This window comes from Herpailurus yagouaroundi, unplaced genomic scaffold, assembly GCF_014898765.1.
Source record: "Herpailurus yagouaroundi ecotype Mexico unplaced genomic scaffold, PumYag 203, whole genome shotgun sequence".
In the NCBI taxonomy this organism is placed as follows: Eukaryota; Metazoa; Chordata; class Mammalia; order Carnivora; family Felidae; genus Herpailurus; species Herpailurus yagouaroundi.
Window position 1 is genome coordinate 17,854,074 of NW_024412434.1, and position 22,072 is coordinate 17,876,145.

The 22,072-nt window shown below is 35.5% G+C and overlaps 1 protein-coding gene across 2 annotated transcripts in view; it reads right to left on the reverse strand.

The window, feature by feature from the left end:
- The window catches only part of STAM (signal transducing adaptor molecule), a 77,462-nt gene that overhangs the window by 24,437 nt on the left and 30,953 nt on the right, over window positions 1-22,072 (reverse strand). Inside the window, exons 3-8 of one of the 2 annotated variants that reach the window (XM_040451298.1) lie at window positions 16,578-16,653; window positions 16,401-16,496; window positions 14,705-14,854; window positions 3,472-3,562; window positions 1,629-1,821; window positions 18-112 (exon numbers count right to left, since the gene is read on the reverse strand). In XM_040451298.1, the coding sequence (XP_040307232.1) occupies window positions 18-112; window positions 1,629-1,821; window positions 3,472-3,562; window positions 14,705-14,854; window positions 16,401-16,496; window positions 16,578-16,653 (701 nt within the window). The remainder of the gene's footprint in view (window positions 1-17; window positions 113-1,628; window positions 1,822-3,471; window positions 3,563-14,704; window positions 14,855-16,400; window positions 16,497-16,577; window positions 16,654-22,072) is intronic. The other variant, XM_040451299.1, reaches the window with a different exon arrangement.

Here is a 22,072-nt window from a genome sequence, read left to right on the forward strand (position 1 = left end):
GACTGGAAAATACTTACTCATTTCTGGTTCAGCAGTAAGATCAGCAGTCACAAAATTAGAGGGAAATAACCCCATGCCTTGATGTGTTTCACCTTTCCACCAGTTGGGATCACTAATGAGAAACAAAAAATATTTTTATCTCTATAAATCTCTACCTTAATAGTGTTTAACTTGCATTATTATCAGATCTGAATCCCACAACAATCCAATGAGGGAAGAAATGAATATATTATTATTACAAACAGAAGATGAACCCTCAGAGAAGATAAAGGGCTGTTAAACACAGTTCTTTATCTTTTGGAAGGCTGGCGAATGCTCTGAGGATTTAATAAAAGGTCTGAACTCTCTCCAAAACAGAGGTCTCTGCACTTGACTGTCAACTTCAGGTAGTTCATGAGCTCCACTGTCTATAAGGCTCTTTTGTGATAAAATAAATGGTAGGCACTTAATTCAGATCCATTCCTAAATTAGTGCTCTCTCTTGTACATACAAAATGCACATTTTTCTTGTACAAAAATGCACATTTCTCCCCCCACAAGAGACAACATGACAGATGACACTGTTTATAGAACAAAACATTCACAAGGAACACACTTCCAGGTACAACTCCATGTTCACTGTTTTATCTTGGGTGCCTAGTATGAGAAAAGCTAACAAGCTCTCAATAAACATTTTTTGAATGAATCAATGATCAAGGTTTTGTGCAATTTCCAGCTAACCAGCCCAAAATTTAATTCATTTTCTTTCACTCAAGAGAAGAGAATGTAAATGTGCTACTATAGGAATAACCTAAATATTTTTGAATTTATTCTTTAAAACTGCTTGCAGGGGCGCCTGGGTGGCTCAGTCGGTTGAGCGTCCGACTTCGGCTCAGGTCACGATCTCACGGTTCGTGAGTTCGAGCCCCGCGTCGGGCTCTGGGCTGATGGCTCAGAGCCTGGAGCCTGCTTCTGACTCTGTGTCTCCCTCTCTCTCTGCCCCTCCCCCATTCATGCTCTGTGTCTCTCTGTCTCAAAAATAAATAAACATTAAAAAAAAAAAAATTTAAAACTGCTTGCAAATTTTAGTACTTCATTATCAATAACCATCATCAGTAACAATTTTCAAGTAAAAATAAAGCTACAGCCAAAAACCAGATATATTGAATCATCTCCCATAGTAATATAAACGTATATAATTGCACATAAAATGAATTTGTCCTACATGGATATACTATTTTTTGTGAATAAATAAATTCAATAGATTATGTATTTCTTACAAATTCCGTAAATACATATACATATTTGGTGTATTTTCTAACATTTTAACTTTACTAATTTAATTTCTAAAATTTTAACTTATTAATTTAAAAATCGATCTTATGAGATGAAAAAAAAATGAATAAACTAGTCTTCCAAATCAAATAAAAACAATTTAAACAAGAAATAAGAAAAAAATTAAACCACAAAATAAGAATACAGACAATATGACACAAGCAAAGCAACCAAATGTGACACAGAAAATATCTACATCAATATTTTTCTTATTACCTTTCGTAATGGCATTCAACAGGAATAATATGAAACACAGAAGTAATATATGTTTTCATATGAATGTCAAGTTAATATCAATTTGATATTATCCATCACCTGTCATCAAGAACTGTAATAATTTCTCCGGCTTTAAAAGTAAGCTCATTATCTTCAGCAGCTTCAAAGTCATATATAGCACGAACTTTTCGGCCTTCATGTTGGTGGTTAGTTAAGAGATTGGATGTGCTTGGGTACAAAGTAGAAAGTGTGGTTGACTGCTGCCTTTGCTCCTTCAAGGACAACTCAATAGCTAGAAAATAATGAGTTAAAAAGACTCCAAATGTTAATATATCCAACAATCCAAAGTATAAAAAAATATCTGAAGGTAAAAATGCATTCTTTTAAATGTGGAGCTGGAAACTAGGATATATTATTACATACTGAATAAAGATCATTTCATCAATTTAATTCATTCATTCACAACTGAAAGTTTAAAGAATAAACTGTTAAAAAGTTGAACAGCCATTAATGACTATTTTTACTGAATGGATAAAATTTAAATTATTCTGGGTAATGAAAAGATATTATCTCTCAAATCCAATGTTTTTATTTAGCTGCAGATATTTTAATTTTCTTTCATCTTTTCAATATATTTCTATAGCTTCAATTCCCAAAAATGATAATCACAATCACTTGCCAAGAGTCCCAAATCTCAATGAAGACTTACTAAATCAGAATGTCAGAGGTAGTATATGGGAACCTGCATTTTACTGCTCCAAAGGTAATTCTTTGTGATCAGTCTAAGAAGTAGAACTAGGAAATAACTACAATGAAGTCTCACCTATCAAATTCCCTCAAAGAGATTTCAAATGTGTCTCTTGTATTGCTTCCCTCCCCTCCCAATGGAAGTCATCACCATGTGTCACTTAGGCTCTGTAATACAACCTGAACAGACTGAGAACCCTGCTTCAACTCAAACCATAACCCCTTCATCCCTGCTACTTCTGTTTTACATTGATAAAAGACCTAACAGGAAAAAGCAAACTTTAAAACTATCCTAAGAAAATACACGAAAGTACCTTTTAGGATTTGGGGGAAAAATATCTTAAGATATAAAAAATGCAAAATCATAACAAAAAAGCAAAAATTTTGACTATATCAAAATTTAAAACTTTAGATAAAATACACCAGTATCAAAGTTAAAGTAAATGCCACAAATCAAGAGTAGATATCTACAATAGATATTACAAAGATTCTCAATGCAGCCTATTTTTTTAGTTAAAAAAAAAAAAAAAAAAATCAGAAAACCCAAATGCCCGTCAGTAGCAGGACAGAAAATTGCCATACACATTTTTTTAGTACACTGAAATATTACACAATAGTTAAATGAACTTGACTTATTTTATTATGAATAGATCTTAGACGTACTGTCGCATGAAAAAAACCAAACTGTACATGTTATGTACCCTATGAAAAAACAGTTTGTGGGGCACCTGGGTGGTTCTGTCAGTTGAGCGTCCAACTCTTCGGTTCGGCTCGAGTCATGATCTCACAGTTGTGAGACTGAGTCCCATGTTGGGCTCTGGGCTAATGGCATGGAGCCTGCTTGGGATTCTTTCTCTCCCTCTCTCTCTGCCCCTCTTGTGCTTGTTCTTCCTCTCTCTCAAAATAAATAAATAAACTTAAAAAAGTAAAGAATTTGTTGGACACATAAAGTATTTGGCATTGTTTATGGATATATGGTGTGATAAAAATATTAATAAAAAAGAAAGACTGAAAGGACACATATGAAGAGTAGTTGTCTCAAAAGAGTATCAGTTGATACTGCAAAGGGGAACAAAACGGATTTCAGTGTGAGCTGTAAAATCCTATTTCTTTTGTTTTTAAATATCTCAGGAAAAAAATATTCAGGGCCCATCTTCTTCCCACCTTTCCAACACCAGAGACTTAAAAAACATACCTTTTGCTAAATCTTCTTCTTCTTTTTTGTTAGCCACAGTACCAGGGTCTTTGGCAACCAGGGCTGGGCTTGCTTTTGCTTGTTCTGCAGCCTAACACAAAAAAAGGAAGACAATGTTTGCAGAATGTTCTCGAATTTTCCTACCTACACTTAATCTAAGAACTTGCAAGACCATTCTTATCAATCTACCACAGACTTCTGAAGAAGAAAATAATCCAGAGGCGCCTGGGTAGCTTAGTCGGTTAAGCATCTGACTTTTGGTTTTGGCTCAGGTCCATGACCTCACAGTTTGTGCGATCCGAGCCCTGTGTCAGGCTCTGTGCTCGACAGCACAAAGCCTGCTTGGGATTCTCTCTTCTCTCTCCTCTCTCTCTGCCCTTCCTCTGCTCCTGCTCTCTCTCAAAAAATGAACAAACATTAAAGAAGATTTAAATAAAAAAAAAAGAAAGAAGAAAATAATCCAGACCGTAGCAGCCTCCACTTTGAAAGGAGATGTGGAACTGGAGGAAAGAAATGGAGAGCAACGGGATACTGAGGGCTGCTAAAAGCAGACAGGATGCAAACGAGCCAAGAAAGACCAGAGGAGATTTAAAATTTTTTAGAAAAATTCTGAAACCAGAAAATGGGTTGAGAAAGGGAAGGAGACGTCTATTTTGAAAACAAATAGTTTTTAAAATTTTAAGCTATTTAACAGTTATATTTTATGGCTTCCTGCCCGGTTAAAAGGCAGGATGTTATCCTTAGGAATAGAAATTTACGTGTAACAATATAATGCTCATAAAATTATACTTTTTTGTAAACTAAAATACAAGTAGTTAATTCTGACAGCATATTCCAGTTACCAGGAACTGCCAGCATACACACACACACACACACACACACACACACACACACTTACATGCCTTTGACAAAGATTTGTTTCTGCTTACAAAGTCCTCCCCTCTGGCTCCTTTTACTTGATCAACATTTTTCCTATTGAGTTTTAACTTACCAGTCCGTAAACAGCTAAAATAATCCCTTTCTCGATGAAACATTCCTAAACCGCTAAATTAAGCATCCTCTTCTCTGTTCCTCTGATAGTATTTTTACCAAGGTACTATGCTATAGGTAGTTAAGAACGTAAATTTTGGAGTCAGGGAAACATGGGTTCAAATTCTAAATCCACGAGGTTCTAATGAATGACCTGGGGTACATTAAACTCTTTGTATCTCAAGTTCCTTATCTACAAAATGAGGGTAATAATAGCAACTAGATAGGTTTGAGAGAATAAAGTAACATGTAGCTTCCAAACTCAGATAGGATGAGGGCCACCAATGATGGTTTAAAACAAAAAGTATAACATTCTTTCTTGGGATTTATAATGTACATAGAGGTAATCTAGGTCACGCGTATGGTAATTATTGCATAAAGAATGATGAAATGAAGGATAAACCCTCAACAGATGCAACATTTCTACAGTTTACATGAAATAATACAATGTTTACTCAAAATACACTGTGAACAGTTATAAAGGTATATTAGAATACCCAAAGCAACCACCACCAACAAAAATGGAATTCTCATAAGTATTCAAATTAACACATGTACAGCACATAGATTAGTGCCTGGCACTAGTAACAGTTAGTAAATCTCAGCTTCTATTATAATTATCTGCTTATATCGGTCTCCATAACCATGCTATATATTCCCTGAGAATATATGTGCCTAAATACTGATGACAATAAAGAAACATTTGTTTAGTAAATGAAAGGCAAAATATTCAATATAACGGGTAAAATACAGTTACAGATATATAATTATACAGTTCCATATATACATAACTGTATTTTATACTGTAAAACAAATGCACAAAGCATTTATTTTTAGAAAAGCGGATACTAAAAAGCTTTTTGTAGTTCACTGAATGCAACTTCAAGCACTCAATTCTGATCCATCTCTCCATGGAATTTTTTTTAGATATTAAGGTTTTAATCAACACATATCTCTGAAAATTAAAGGTATGCTTCCTCAGAATGTCCTTTTCAATTGCATATGAATTTTTTTCAGTTTGGTGAATTTCACAAAATAGACCTATTGATCTTTTATTGTCTGTGAAGTAATCTCTACCAATCAAGAAGAAAGTGCAGACAATAGATTCAAAGTGCTAAAAGGAAACAAAATACAGCTAAGTATACTGTACTTGGCAAGATTATCATTCAGAATTGCAGAAATGATGAGTTTCTCAAATAAGCAAAAAGCTATGGGAGTTTCATAACTTGAAACAAGGGTTTCAAAGAAATATTAGAAAGACTGCTTTATGGGGAAAAGACCGTAACTAGAAATAAGAAAATATGTGAAGGAAAAATTACAATGATAAAGGAAAACACATAGCATGGGTTACTGACAAACCGCTAATAAAGCTAGTATGAAGATTATAAGACAAGAGTAATAAAGTCAACTATATTCATAATAATTACTTAAGGGACACACATATAAATAGATGCAAAACATGACATCAAAAACAAAATGTGAGGTGAGAGGAATAAAAATGTAGCGCTTTTAGAATGTGTTTGAGCATAAGCAACCACCAACTTAAAATAATCTGCCATAAATACACAGGTTGTCATAAATGAACCTCATGGTAACCACAAACCAAAATCCTATTAACAGATACACAAAAAGTAAAGAGAAAGCAATCCAAACAACACTAAATAAAGTCATCAAATCACAAGGGAAGAGACCAAGAGAAGAAAACTACAGAACCACAAAAATAACCAGAAAACAATGAACAAAATGGCAATAAACACATACCTATCAACAACTACTTTAAAAGTAAATGGACTGAAGTCTTCAATCAAAACACAAAGGGAGGTTAAATGAATAAAAAACCAAAACTCATTAATAGACTCACTCGAAAACTAAAGGTATATACACTGAAAATGAAGGGACAGAAAAATTTTTTTCCACGTGAATGGAAATGAAAAGAAACCTGGGGCAGCATTAATTATATCAGACAAAATAGGCTTTAAAACAAAGACTGTAACAAGAGGAAAAAAAAGGCATTACATAATGATGATGAGATCAATGCAACAGAAAAACACTTATAAATATTTATGCACCCAACATAGATGCACCTAAATACATAAAATGAGTATTAACACGCAAACTGGAAGAAAATAACAGTAACACAGTAATAGTAGGGGGCTTTAAATACCCACTTACATTAATGGACAGATCATCCAGATAGAAAATTTAATAAAGAAACAATGGCCTTAAACGACACATTAGGCCAGATGGACTAAATAGATATACACAGAACATTCCATCTTCAAACAGCAGAATACAGATCCTTTCAAGTACACACGAAACATTCTGCAGGAGAGATCACATGTTAGGTCACAAAATAAGTCTCTGTAAATTTAAAACGCATGAAATTTTCTCAAGCACCTTTTCCAACCATAATGATTGGAAACTAGAGATCAATTGCTAGGAAAAAACCGTAAAAAAAAAAAAAAAAAGTGAAGACTATACAACATGCTACTAAACAACCAATGGGTCAATAAAGATATCAAAGAGAAAATAAAAAAACACCTTGAGACAAATGAAAATGAAAATACAATGTTCCAAGATCTGTGGGACTCAGCAAAAGCAATACCAAGAGGAAAGTTTGCAATAATACAGGACTACCTCAAGAAACAAGAAAAATCCCAAAGAAACTAACTTTACATCTAAAGGAACTACAAAAAGAATAAAACCCAAAGTCAGTAGAAGGAAGGAAAAAAAAGAGCAGAGCAGAAATCAATGAAGTAGACACTAAAACAATAAAAATGATCAAAGAAACTAAGAGCTGGTACTTTGAAAAGATTACAAAATTGATAAATCATTATTCAGAATCATCAAGAAAAAAAGAGAGGACTCAAATAAATAAAATCAGAAATGAAAGAGAAGTTACAACCCATATCAGAGAAAGACAAAGGATCCTAAGAGACTACTATGAACAATCACATGTCAACAAGGTGGACAAGCCAGAAGAAATGGTTAAATTCTAAGAAACATACAGTCTTTCAAAAGTACAAGAAGAAGAAACAAAATCTCAAAAAATGATTACTAGTAATGAAAATGAGTCAGTAATCAAAAGCCTCTCAACACACAAAATCCAGGACCAGACTTCCACAGCTGAATGTCTATCACACACTCAGAGTTAACAGCGTCCTTCAGAAACCATTCCAAAACACTGAAGACTAAGGAATGCTTCCAAACTCATTTCACAAGGCCAGCATTACCCCTGATAGCAAAACCAAAGACACTACCAAAAAAAAAAAAAAAAAAAAAAAAAAAAAGCCAATATCCTCGATAAGCCTGCAAAAATCCTCAAGAAAATATTGGCAAATCAATTCAACAATACATTATTAGTATCATACACCACGATCATGCGGGCTTTACTCCAGGGATGCAAGGATAGTTCAGTATCTGCAAATCAATCAACATGATACACCACATTAATACAATAAAGGATAACAACCACATGATCATCTCAACAGTAGCAGTGAAAGCATCTGACAAAATTCAACATTGTTTTAAGATAAAAACTTTCAGGGGCGCCTGGGTGGCGCAGTCGGTTAAGCGTCCGACTTCAGCCAGGTCACGATCTCGCGGTCCATGAGTTCGAGCCCCGCGTCGGGTTCTGGGCTGATGGCTCAGAGCCTGGACCCTGTTTCTGATTCTGTGTCTCCCTCTCTCTCTGCCCCTCCCCCGTTCATGCTCTGTCTCTCTCTGTCCCCAAAAAATAAATAAACGTTAAAAAAAATAAAAAATTAAAAAAAAAATTTAAAAAAAAATTAAAAAAAAACTTTCAGCAAAGTGGGTATAGAGGGAACATACCCTAACATAATAAAGATCATATATGACAAACCCATGACTGACACCACACTTAGTGCTGAAAAGCTGAAAATATTTCCTCTAGGATCAAGAACTAGATAAGGAAGCCCACTCTTGCCACTTTATTATTCAACGTATTGTTGGAAGTCCTAGCCACAGCAATTAGGCAAGGAAAAAAAAAAGGGGGGGTGCTCTGCACCTTCTCATTTGGCACAGTTGCATCTTCTTATGATTTGCCAACCACAACCCTGAGACATGATGGTGAATGTTGGAGTAAATGAATTTGGCTGTATTAAGCTTCTGGTCACCAGAGCTACTTTTAACTCTGGCAAAGTGGATACTGTTGCCATCACTGACCCCTTCACTGAATTCAACCAAGTGGTATACATGTTCCAGCATGATTCCACCTATGACAAATTCAAAGGCACAGTCAAGGCTGAGAACAGGAAACCTGTCATCAATGGAAAGCCCATCTCCTAGGAGCAAGATCCCACCAACATCAAATGGGATGATACTGGTACTGAATACGTTGTGGAGTCACCTGGGGTCTTCACTACTATGGAGAAGGCTTGGAGCTCACTTGAAGGGTAGAGCCAAGAAGGTCATCCTGTGCCCTTTCTGCTGATTCCCCCATGTTCATGACGTGCATGAACCATGAGAAAGATGACAACTCCCTCAGGATTGTCAACAATGCCTCCTGCACCACCAACTGCCTGGTCACTCTGACCAACATCATCTATGACAACTCTGGCATCCTGAAGGGACTCATAACTATAGTCCATGCCGTCAGTGCCAGCCAGAAGACCACGGATGGCCCTCTGTGAAGCTGTGGCATGATGGTCAAGAGGCTGCCCAGAACAGCATCTGTTTCTACTGGCACTACCAAGGCTGTAACCAAGGTCATCCCTGAAATGAATGGGAAGGTCACTGGCACGCCTGCCATGTCCCCATCCTCGAGTGTGTCAGTTGTGGATGATGTCTGCCACCTGGAGAAAGGTACCAAATAGGACGATATCAAGATGGTGGTGAAGCAGGAATTAGCGGGACCCCCTCAAGGGCATGCTGGACTGAGTAGCAGGTGGTCTCTTGACACTTTAACAGTAGACGCATACTCTTCTACCTTTAATGCTGGGGCTGGCATTGCCCTCAATGACCACTTTGTCAAGTTCATTTCCTGTTATGATAATGAATTTGGCCAAAAGCAACTGGGTGGTGAACTGGGTAAGAGCCCCCTGCACCACCAGCCCCTGCCAGAGCACAAGAGGAAGAGAGAAGCCTTGAGCTGCTAGGGAATCCTTGCCCCAGCTCATCCCCAACACACTGAGAACCTCCCAACCTCGACACAGTTTCCATCCCAGACACCATGAAGAAGAGGAGCCCTACCTTGTCTTGAACCATCAATAAAGTACACTGTACCAACCCCCCCCCCCAAAAAAAAAAGAAAAAGAAAAAAAAAGGAAGAAAAGGAAAAGACATCCAAATTGTAAAGGAAGAAGTAAAACTGTCACTATTTGCAGGTGACATGATACCATATATAGAAAACCCCTTGGGGCACCTGGGTGGCTCAGTCGGTTGTGTCCGACTTTGGCTCAGGTCATGATCTCGCAGTTTGTGGGTTCAAGCCTCATGGCAGGCTCTGTGCTGACAGCTCAGAGCCTAGAGCCTGGAGCCTGCTTAGGATTCTGTGTCTCCCTCTCTCTCTGCCCTTCCCCCACTCATGCTCTGTCTCTCTCGAAAATGAATAAATGTTAAAAAAAAATTAAAAAGAAAACCTCAGACTTCTCTGAAAAACTATAAGAACTACTACATTCCTCCAGTAAAACTGTGGGACACAAATTCAATTTACAGAAATCTCTTGCATTTCTATACACTAACGACAAGCTACCAGAGAGAGAAATTAAGAATACAATCCCATTTACAATCCCATCAAAATGCAAAAAATACCTAGGAATAAATTTAATCAAGAAGGTCAAAGACCCGTACCCTGAAAACTGTAAGACACTGATGAAAACAAATGAAGATGACACAAATAAACGAAAAGATATGCCAATATCATGAACTAGGAGAATTAGTATTGTTAAGATGTCCATACTACCTAAATCTACAGATCCAGATTCAATGCAATCCATATCAAAATATTAATTTTTCACAGAATATTATTCACAGAACTAGAATAAATAGTTCTAAAATTTGTATGGAACCATAAAAGATGCCAAATAGCCAGAGCAATCCTGAGAAAGAAAAACAAAGCTGGGCATGTCACACTTTTGGATTTCAAAATATACTATAAAGCTATCATATAATCAAAACAGTATGGTACTGGCACAAAAAACAGACACACAAATCAATGGAACATAAAAGACAACTCAGAAATAAAACAACACTTATTTGGTCAATTAATCTATGACAAAGGAAGCAAGAATATACAATGGGAAAAGAGTGTCTTCAACAGTGTTGAGAAAACTGGACAACCACATGCTCAAGAATGAAACCGGACCACCTTCTTACACCATATACAAAAATAAACTCAAAACGGACTAAAGACTTAAATGTAAAACCCAAACCATACAATTCATAGAAGAAAACACAGGCAGTAAGCTCTCTGACATCTGTCTTAGCAATATTTCTTTGACTCTAACTCCTCAGGCAAGGACAACAAAAGCAAAAACACCCAAACGGGACTACATCAAACTAAGGAGTTTTTGCACAGCAAAGAAAACATCAACAAAACAAAACGGCAACCTACTGAATGGGAGAAAATATTCATAAGTGACATAACCCCTAAGAAGTTAACGTCCAAAATTTATAAAAATATATACAAAGATATAACATAAAAATACATGAAATATATATTTAAAAAACAAGTTCTACAATTTAAAAATGGGCAGGGAACCTGAATAGACATGTCTCCAAAGAAGACATACAGATGACTAACAGGTACATAAAAAGATATTCAACATTACTAACGATCAGGGAAATGAAAATCAGGATCATGATGAGATAACTACTTCACATCTGACAGAATGGCTAGTATCAAAAGTAAATAAATTACAAGTATTGGCAAGGAAGTGGAGAAAAGAGAACCCTCACATTGTTGCTGGAAATGTAAACTGGCACAGCCTCTACTGAAAACACTATGGAGAGTCCTCCTCAACAGATTAAAAATCCAGCAATTTGTTTAATTTAACAAATTAAAATCCAGCAGTTCTGGTTTTTGTGTGAAAAAACTTCCAGGTTTTTATCCAATGGACAAAAAACCCACTCATTCCAAAAAGACATACGTACCCTTGTGTTCACTGCAGTACAACAGCCAAGACTAGAAGTAACCTAAATGTCTCCTGAAAGATGAATGGATAAAGATATGGTTTTTGTGCACGCGCACGTGCACGCTACATGCATGCACGCGCACACACACACACATTACTCAGCCATAATAAAAGAGTAAAATCTTGCCATTTGCAACAACATGGATGGGCCTAGAGGGTATGCTAAGTGAAATTACGTTAGCCAGAGAAAGACACATGGTATGATTTCACTTATATGTGAAATCTAACAAACAAAACAGAAACAGAAGCAGACTCACAGATACGGAAAAGAAACCGGTGGCTGCCAAACAGGAAGCAGGTGAGGGGAATGGATAAAACAGGTAAAGGGGATTAAGAGATACAATCTTCCGGTTATAAAATAAGTAAGAGGGGGGATATAATATACAGCATAGAGAATCAATAACATCGTAACAACTCTGTATTGTGGCAGATGGTAACTAGACTGATTAAAGTGACCGTTTCATAATGTATATAAACAGTCAATAATTATGTTGTACACCTGAAGCTAATACAATATTGTATGTCAAATATTCTTCAATTAAAGAAAACAGAGAAGGAAGTGCAGAAACAAGCTATATTTAAGCCCTATACTCCTGGGCTGCACACTTTTCAAAGTTCTTTCCGATCATCAGGTTCTAGGTGTTGCAATGATTCCTGTTACTCATTTGTCCAATACAGTCGCAGTGCTACCGTCACTTTTATCTCTATGTCAAAAGTTAGTGCTACGAGAACTGCGGCGGAATGAGTTAAGTGACTGAAGTATGACTTTTCTTAATATTTTTAGATTATTTTCTTCTGTACTTGGATGAAAAAATACACTTTAAAAATCCTAATATTTTCAGAGGCTTTTGTTAAGTACGCTGACAAAGATCTAGTCTGATTAAAATGTAATAATGATTAGGCAACTAAGTGAGTTTAAAATCTCGAGGGACTTGTGTAGATGATCCTACCTGATCTTTTTTTAGTAAATATGAAGTTCTTCACAAACATGGTTTCCAATAATCAGCTATCAGACACAATTGTTAAATAAAATCACCATTCTAGCTGATTATATTTTACTTTATACGCATTTTATGTATTTCTTGTGGCTAAAGATAGTAACTACAACAAAATTAGCTTTCATATACTTTAGAACATCTAGATGAAAAAAAGAAAAGTAACTCTTAACTTTACTATTGCTGATGTATGTCCTGAACCTCTTGAACAGGAGAGGAACCTAACTTCTGTGCCAGTCAATAAATAAGTGCTCTTGCCAGTGTTCACTCCACTTCCTGTCCTGTGAAGCCTAGTCCGGACAGACACATATCCACTAACCTCTATATCAACCGGAAGGCAGGATCGTGTAGTGGAAAGAACACTGGACTGAGAGTCAGGAGGCCTGTGTTCTACTTCCAGCTCTGTCAACTATGAGCTGTGGCCCTGGGGAAGTCACTTAACCATTCTGGGTCTCAGTTTCCTCATCTGTAAAATGAGGGGATTAGATTAGAGAATCCCTAAAGTTGTTCACACAACTACCTGAGATTCTAGGTTAACGAAACAAAGCTACATGACACATAGATCGTTAGTCCTTCCTTCTCTAACTGGAACAAATTCCATCGTGGACTGAAAAATAGTTTTCACTTGTACTGAAAGCCGTACTCAAGATCAAGAGCAGTGCTTCCCAAACTTTAACGTGCGCACAGAATCATCTGGAGATCTTGTTAAAATAAATCCATAGGTCTGGAGTGGCACCTAAGATACTTCATTTCTAACAAGCTTCCATGTGGTGATGATGACGATCAACAAGCTACATTTTAAGTAACAAGCTCTAGAATAGCTTCTCAGGCCACAGAAACTGTAATTTCAGTAAGCATCTATACTCTAGTTTTCTATAGGGAGTCTACCCTTTGGTAATTAAACATCGCCTGTCTTGTCAAGGAACTTAATTATAAGATAGGTTGTTGTTGCTCTGCATAAAATTATTCCCTAATTACACAGATGTTAGAAAACATTCTGAGAGTAGTAAAAGCCAGCTATAAATTATGAATAAATACTTCTTAAAGACATAATTTATCATTGTAAAACTATTCATAAGTCAAATTTCAAGTAAGAAGAAAAATATACTGCCCTTCCCGTATCTCCCAAATATATTTCTGCATCTTCACATCTCAAGACTATTCAGACAAACTAAAAGAGTACTTTGGGAAGAAAGTTCGGTTAAGTCTGGATAAATCACTTCATAATTCGGTGAAGTGCTCAAAACCCCGAACTTGAGCCCTCCACAGCTTGAGAGTTTTCTGTGCATGCTTTCACACCACTTGTCATATTTCACCCCAGTCCATGCCGTAGGGAAAGACAGTATAATAAATTATCACACATTTTAAGGCCCCCTAGATTCGCTGGGCATCTCAAAGGATGCTTACTCAGAATAGAAAAAAAATAAAAGATACCCTTTCAAAAATGCTTTCTTCGTGACATAAATTAGAGATTGATCCCATTATATAAACTGGGGAAGGGAGAGGCAGAAAGGAAATTTCAGCCTTTCACTCAATCATATTTATGCACTGGTCAGTTCTAATTAAGTGAAAAGCTATTTCATGCGCTTCTCTTCTCATCGACTCCCTTATCTCCGTCTCACTTTTAATACAAGTATTCATAAATTTGACTATCAAAACAAACTCTAAACTCACCCTTAAATTTTAAGGACAGCCCAGCTTTTAAGCTGTCATTCTTTGTAGATAAAATTAAAGCATTAAGAGCATTTAAGAAGACTGTCAGTATTAGCTGATACCATACCACAGTTTTGTCTATATTATTAAAAACTCAAAAATTTTTTAATTGCAAAAAGCTAATTTAATTTATTTATAAAGAAGGAGAAACAGTGGGAAAGTGGAAGTTGGAACAAATAAATATTCCCCTGAATTTTTCTGGCATCACTGAACGCAGGACTTAATAACAAAAATTCCTTTGGGGTAGTAAAAACTACCTGGTTTAGAAGAAAAAAAGAAAACTTCATATAAATGTGGCTACTTTAGAGAAACCAACTATAGCACACATGCAACTTTACAAAATACCTGAGAGCCAATAGCTGGAAATGTAACTCCTTGCTCCTTAAGGTTCTTAATCATTGCTGATATTAGACTAAGCTGTGGATCATTCTTAAATTCATCTGTCCATTCGACCATAAGAGCCTTTAATTTTTCACAGACTTTAGGATGACCCTGAAAATAGAGAAAAAATTTAATTAAAAGGTACTAATTGCCTGGGTAATTTAACACAGATACATTAAATATAAATATTATAAAAGTGCTGTAGACACTTTTTGAATCACAAATTATCCCTAGCTATAGATAATACATAAGAAAATATAGTTGGTTACTAGAAATAATCAAATATTTTTTCACATTATGAAAAAACAATAGGTGATACCAACATACATCCCTCATATCAAAGTAAAACAGTGTGTACTAACTTATACTGGAGGTCAGAGAGACAGAACTTTTTAGAGTATTTTGCAACTAAGCGAGCTTTGTACATCAGGAAGACACAGAAAAGTAGTCTGTTTTGTTTTGGTAATTTTGCAGACCAGTAAAAAATAAGCTGGGAAGAGAAAAAAATGATAGTTCCTTTATTCCTAATCCCTGACTTTTAATATGCCTGACTGTGTCTTTTCCCCAAGTTGTTTAATTATCAGAGGCTGGTTTGAGGTCCACTGCATGTCAATATTCCTAGAAACCTCATTTCTTCAAAATAACACCTCCCCCCTTAAGTATAAAATCAATATGTATTTGGAAAATAAAGTAGTCCTTTTTCCTGTATGTAGCTGTTCTTGCTACTAAACACAAATCTGCATATCACGTCTTCAATTAAATTATAGAATACACTAGAATCTATTCATAAACAACCATACATTTTGATGGACACTCAGGACATTAAAAGAATGGTTATTAATTAGAAGACACCTAAATATAAATAAAGAATAAAGCAAAACATGAAAAGAATTAACACATGACCATGTTTGAAAACAAGGTACAGAAATTCTGTAAAGAATTATGGAAACAAATTTTTATCTTATTTCTGAACTGTTTTCTACTAAAACCGAGAAATACTCATCTTCCCCCAAAAATATGAGACATTTTCCCTTTTCACATCTTAAAATTTTTCTTGATTATATAACACTCCATCCTCCCCCTCCCCCCGCCGAAAAAAATAAAAAATAATTACCTTTAGAAGGCACAAATTTTTACTAGGAAAATTCACATATTACTAACTTAAATTTTTTTAAGTGAATTTTTTATGATACATTCAGTTAAATAAAGAGTATAGTATTAAAATCCTATCATGGTCAGGTAGTGGCCTTACTCATGTCACAATGAAAACAGTGCCATATTTTGGCAGTATTTCTGAACACTTCTACACTGGGAAAATACCTCTGTGGCTACACAAATGGTTATATAAACTGTGCCCAAAACACACTGGTATTACTTAATCAGATAAAAAAAATACACATATTTTCTTATCAGATGAAAGGAATGATGAAGAAAACAGGTTAAATATAGTCTAATCTGGATTGGAAAAAAAAATTATCTAAGTACATATATCTATAGTCTCTTCAGCAAAATAACTTACATACTGACATACTGAATAGACATAGCCTAGGAAGCGTTTTTAAAAAAAGAAAGAAAGCACAGACCAGTCCTTTGTGATTTAAAATGTAAAGAACTGAATAAAATACATGAAAGAAAAAGACTGTATAATGTCCCTTACCTTGTTTAATACGTTGCTTACTTCACTGGCAAAATCTCTTGAACATACTTCTAAATGAAAAATTTTGCCACAGTTTGATACACATGCTCCTAGAAGCTAAAAGCATAAAATAGCAAGTTAAAAAGGCTCTGTTTTAGCAGAAAATTTTGTGGTAAAACTTAAAATGAAATCACTCACAGTCAGAGCCTGCATAGCAACATGAGGATCTTTATGGTTCACCCTTCTCATAATAGACCGAAGACAATCTTTAGGTCTAAAAAATGAGAAATGTAACAGTTAGTAGTACATCCAGCCATTTTCCCCCTTAACATAATAGGTAACAGACTGTACCATACAAAAGGCAGAATATGGTAGAGAAGTTTAATTCTTATTAATGACACAATTCAACTGTATGCTAACAAGTTCCTTTAAATTTTTCAAACAAAATTAACAGGCTCTCTTCCTTAGCAATCATACATTAGGCATTCCGTACTGCTTCTGGATGAAAAAAAAGTTCTGGAAATAAAATGGTAGACCAAAACTTCCACTTCCGGTCATGATGGAATAACTGGACCTAGACTTATATTCCTGTTGTAAACAATGAGAAAAGTAGAAAAATATACTTAAAATATATGCTCAGGTAACTGTTTGGGACATCAGGCCATAGGCAGTGTTGAATAGTCTCTAAGAAGGAATACAATTAGATTAAGACAGACATTTGCCTCGACTTTCCACTCAGAGGCACTTCTCAAATATCGGTACAGGCTTTTTGCCTAAAGGCAATTTCTGGATCTCAGGGCAGAGAAGATGATCCTAAGAAGTGAATGGTGATCTGAGTTGAGGGAACAGAAATCAAAATTCAGACCCGAACTATTTCTTCATATAGCTCCTTCTACTGTGTCTTATAAATTCTGTCTCCCTTGGCCTCCCTGAATTTTGATTTTCTAAAAGATCAGTAAACTTGAAGACACGCTTAGGTACATGAACTTAAGTACAGAGGGGAAAAAAAGACCAAATAAATTTAATAGAGATCATCACTAAAAATATTTTTAAAAGAGAAATGGAAATAAAAGAAAATCATAAAAATATTCAATTGGTATATAAAGACAATAAAAAAAGCATAAGTTCAACCTTACAGATATCATCCAGAAAAATAGCAAATTTTGACATTTTAATCCAACCATATCAATATTTATATTAAATGCAAATGGTCTAAGCACACCGAATAAAAGACAGATTGCTAGAATGGATTAAAAAAAGCAGGACCCACCTAAATGCTCCCTATAAGAAACTGTTTAAATATAAAGACTTACAGAAGTTAAAAGTAAAAGGATGGAGGAAAGAAAGATTTGCAAACAAGAAAGTTGAAGTAGCTGTACTAGTATCAGACAAATTGCACTTTAAGTAATATTACCAGGGATATAGAGGAAAATTACATAATGTTAAGGGGATCAATTCTCCAAGAAGACATAAAAGATCTAGATGTGTATTCTTATCCAAAAACAGAGCTTCAAAATACATGAAGCAAAAACTGATAAAACTGAAAAGAGAGACAAATCCACAATTTAGTTGGAGACTTCATTCCTTTCTTAGAAATAGATAAAACAAACAGAAAAATAGGTAAGGTACATTGCACTCTACAATAGCGGGATACATATTACTTCTGGTGCACACAGAATACTAACCAAGATAGACCATATATTGAACCATTTAAAAAAACTTAACTTTTTAAAAATTGAAATGATAACATGCTATGTCTTAGACCACGATAAAATTATACTATAAATGAGTAACGTAAAGAAAACTGGGGGCGCCTGGGTGGCTCAGTTGGTTAAGTGTCCGACTTTGGCTCAGGTCATGATACGACAGCTTGTGAGTTCAAGTCCTACGTTGGGTTCTGTGCTGACAGCTCAAAGTCTAGAGCCTGCCTCAGATTGTCTCCACCTCTCTCCATTCCTCCCCTGCTCATGTACTGTCTCTGTCTGTCTGTCTTTCTGTCTCTCTCTCCATCTCTCTCAAATATAAATAAAAACATTAAAAAAAAAAGAAAATTGGACCACAGTTGGTCATAATACATTATCCTTTTTATATGTTATTGGGTTTGATTACAATATTGTTGAGGATTTTTGTACCTTGGTACATAACCGGTCTGTGCTTTTCTTTGTTTTTGGTACTGACCTATTGAAGGGCTTATAAAATGAGTTCCAAGAAAGAAAATTCTAAGTCCGGATGACTTCAGTAGTGAATTCTATCAAATAATTGCTATTGTGCTGAATACACAATTTTTTTGTAGATGTCCTTTATCAGGTTGAGGAAATTTCCTTTAGTTCTTAAAGTTTTTGTTACAAATGTAAATTGAATTTTTTTCAAAGGAACTTTCCACATTTATTGAGATGATTATATGTTTTTTCTTTAGGCTTTGAGACAGTAAATTACACTGATTTATTTTCAAGGGTGAACCAGGCTTGCATGCCTGGGATAAAATCCACAAGATTTTTTTCAAAGAAACAGCTTTACTTCTGAATTTTCCCTATTGTTTTTCTCTTTCCAGTTTCATAGGTCTCTGCTCTTATTTTCATCATTTCCTTTCTTCTGCTTCCTTTACGTTTGCTCTTCTTGTTTAAGATAAAAATTTAGATCATGGACTTGGGACATTTCTTCTTCAAACATAAACATTTAATTCTATAAATTTACCTCTACGGATAGCTATAGCTACATCCTCCAAGTGTTGATATATTTCATTTTCACTTTCATTTCACTGAAAATATTTTCCAAATGCTGTTGTGATTTCCCCTTTGAGCCACAGGTTATGGCCCAAAATGGAGATAAAATATGATCATAAAAAAATGAAAAGAAAAAAATAGAAAACAAAGGGAACAAAGAACAAATAAAACATACTGAAAACTAACAGCAAAATGGTAGCTTTAAATCCAACCATATCGATAACTACATTAAATATAAATAACCTAAACACTCCAATTACTAGGCAGAGACTCAAACTGGATAAAAAAGGACCAGGTATATGCTGGCTATAAACTATCTACAGGAAAATCTACTTTAAATATAGACAGATTAAAAGACAGAAACAAGATAGGAAAAGAGAATATCAATATTAATTAAAAGAAAGTCACTTTGGGCCTTTTTTTGTAAAAGTGAAAAACCTCTTCAAACTTCTTTTAGTTAAGGTAAAGAGGTCTTTCTGTAACTGCGAAGTGGCATAAAACAAACCTTCCAAAAGCAGGGGATACCTGTACTTTCATGTAGCTGGGGCTTCTAACGACTTTTTCTCAAATCACAGACTAGCCAGAATGGACAGATTTGTCAGGAATGTACACAGCTGCCTTAGCAAATGTTAGTTCTGATGAACTAAAGCACTGAAGTCAATTTCACCATTCACAAGTTATTATTCCAACCCACCTCAACAAACTACTGTCGGCTTCAAAGAAAGCAAGACAGAGCTTTAAGAGGGGGCTCTTTTCTATCAAATCCTCTCTACTCCCACTCATCTCCCATCATACCACTCTCAGCCATTCAGTTTCAATGTGAAGTTACAACCGCTAAAAATAAACTATCTTAGGCTCGAAGGTAAATGAAAAACTAAGGCGTGAAATCTCCTTAATCTTCAGACACAAATATCACAGGGCCATGCTACCGTGCTTTCTTTTGCAATTCAGACTTTTCCAGTTTCCCACAGAAAACACAGACTGCAGAAAAGAAGCTCTTAAGGCAATTCTGGAAAGGATACATTCTTTAAATACATTGTATCAGCAGTCACTCTTCAACCTAACCTAACCTAAGTGAATTAATAAAATGTTTCATTCTTGCTCATTCATCTTATTGAAAAAGTATCCAGAAAGCAAAAGCCCTCTACCTACAGTGCCATATGTTCATATGGAGTGCTGAACAATACCGACCCTTATGATTAATCCTGTCACCAACACTGTCAGACTCAATCACCATCTCCATGTATATTACAATGACACTATGGAAAAAAAGTTCAACAGGTAGCAAGTAACTCTGCTGATAATGCTTTCATTAACTAACGTTATGCCATCATTTTCACTTTGGCTTTTATGAATTTTCATAAGCTAAGTTTTACCAAGTCTTATATATAAAACAAAGCCACAAAAGGTCACCATCAAACTAAATCTTTATGACTACCAAATCAGCTTTCACATGTTAGTTGTTTTTATTTACAAATATCTACAAATGGGTAGAACTCTGAACACAGAACAACTTCCTATGTAAAAAGTCATAAATAAATATTAGATAAAAATAGTAAGAGACACTTACATCACATTTGTCATTCACGTTCTTAATGACTGTGTGTCTCAGGTATGAAAAACTGGAATTTACAATTTTGTTTACTAAAATCCACTGTTTTACTCTAATGATATATTCATTGTTTTGTTATCTAGGTCAAAGCTCGCATTCAATATTTAGAGCTGGCCTCTGTGGCAAATTATGTATTCCAAAGATACCCACAATAGTAACTCCCTTCCCACATGCTCTTGTATGAAGTGACTATGACATTTCCTATCAAGAGGTAGTTTACTAACCCTCCTCCTGAATCTGGGCTGACCTCAGTGACTTGCTTGATCAACATAATGTAGTAAAAGTGATACTGTGAGACATAATAGTTCATAAAAAGCTGTGTAGACTTCACCTACATCTTAGAACATTTGCTCTTAGGAAGCTCCCTCTGAGATCCCAGCTACTGATATTCAGTGAGAAATTCAAGCCACATGTACAGGTTTTGGTTAGTGTTTCAAGTGATAGCTCCAGCTGAGGTCCTAACTGACTGCCAGCCATCAATTGCCAGCCATATTGAGCATCATCCCACTCAGGCCTTCAGATGACTCCAGTCCCAGCCATCAGGTGACTGCAAGTTCATGAGCGACCTCAAGCAAGAAGTGCCCAGCTGCTAACCCACAGATCCATGACATATAATACATGTACTGCAAAATATGTGCAATACATAATACATACACTATACAATATATAATACATGTATTATAATATATAATACATGTATATCAATACATATTGATACTTCAATATCAGATTGGCATGTCTTGATTCATGACTTTAACTTTCAAATAACTGTTCGTTTTAAGTGCCTAAGAACAGCACAAAGAAGTGAGAAAAAATAAAATTGGGAGTAAAAACCCAATTTTGAATTTTGCCTCTGCTACTACTTTTGGAAAAGTCACATTAAAAATCTCAGTGCTTGGGGTGCCTGGGTGGCTCAGTCAGCTGAGTGTCCAACTCTTGATTTTGACTCAGGTCATGATCCCAGCATCGTGAGATCCATGCTTAGCATGGAGCCCAAGATTCTCTCTCTCCCCCTCTCCCCCTCCCCCACCACTTGCATGCAATGCTTACTCTCTAAAATAAATTTTAATTTTTTTATATAAATAAAAAATAAAATCTCAGGGCTTTAGCTTCCTCATCTATGAAACGATCTCTACAGTCTCGAGGATTCTACAGGTCCTAGCTATAAAATATATGGTGTTTTAAAAACTGCAGTAAAATACAAAAGTAAAATCATTGTCTAGGACAAATAAAGATGAAAAAATGAGACTGAATCAGAACCCTATGCTAGTCAAGGACTTGGCTCCTGCTACTATCCCCACTTCCTCAATCATCATCTTCTTTCGCCCCTTACAATGGGTCATTCTCTTCGGGATAAA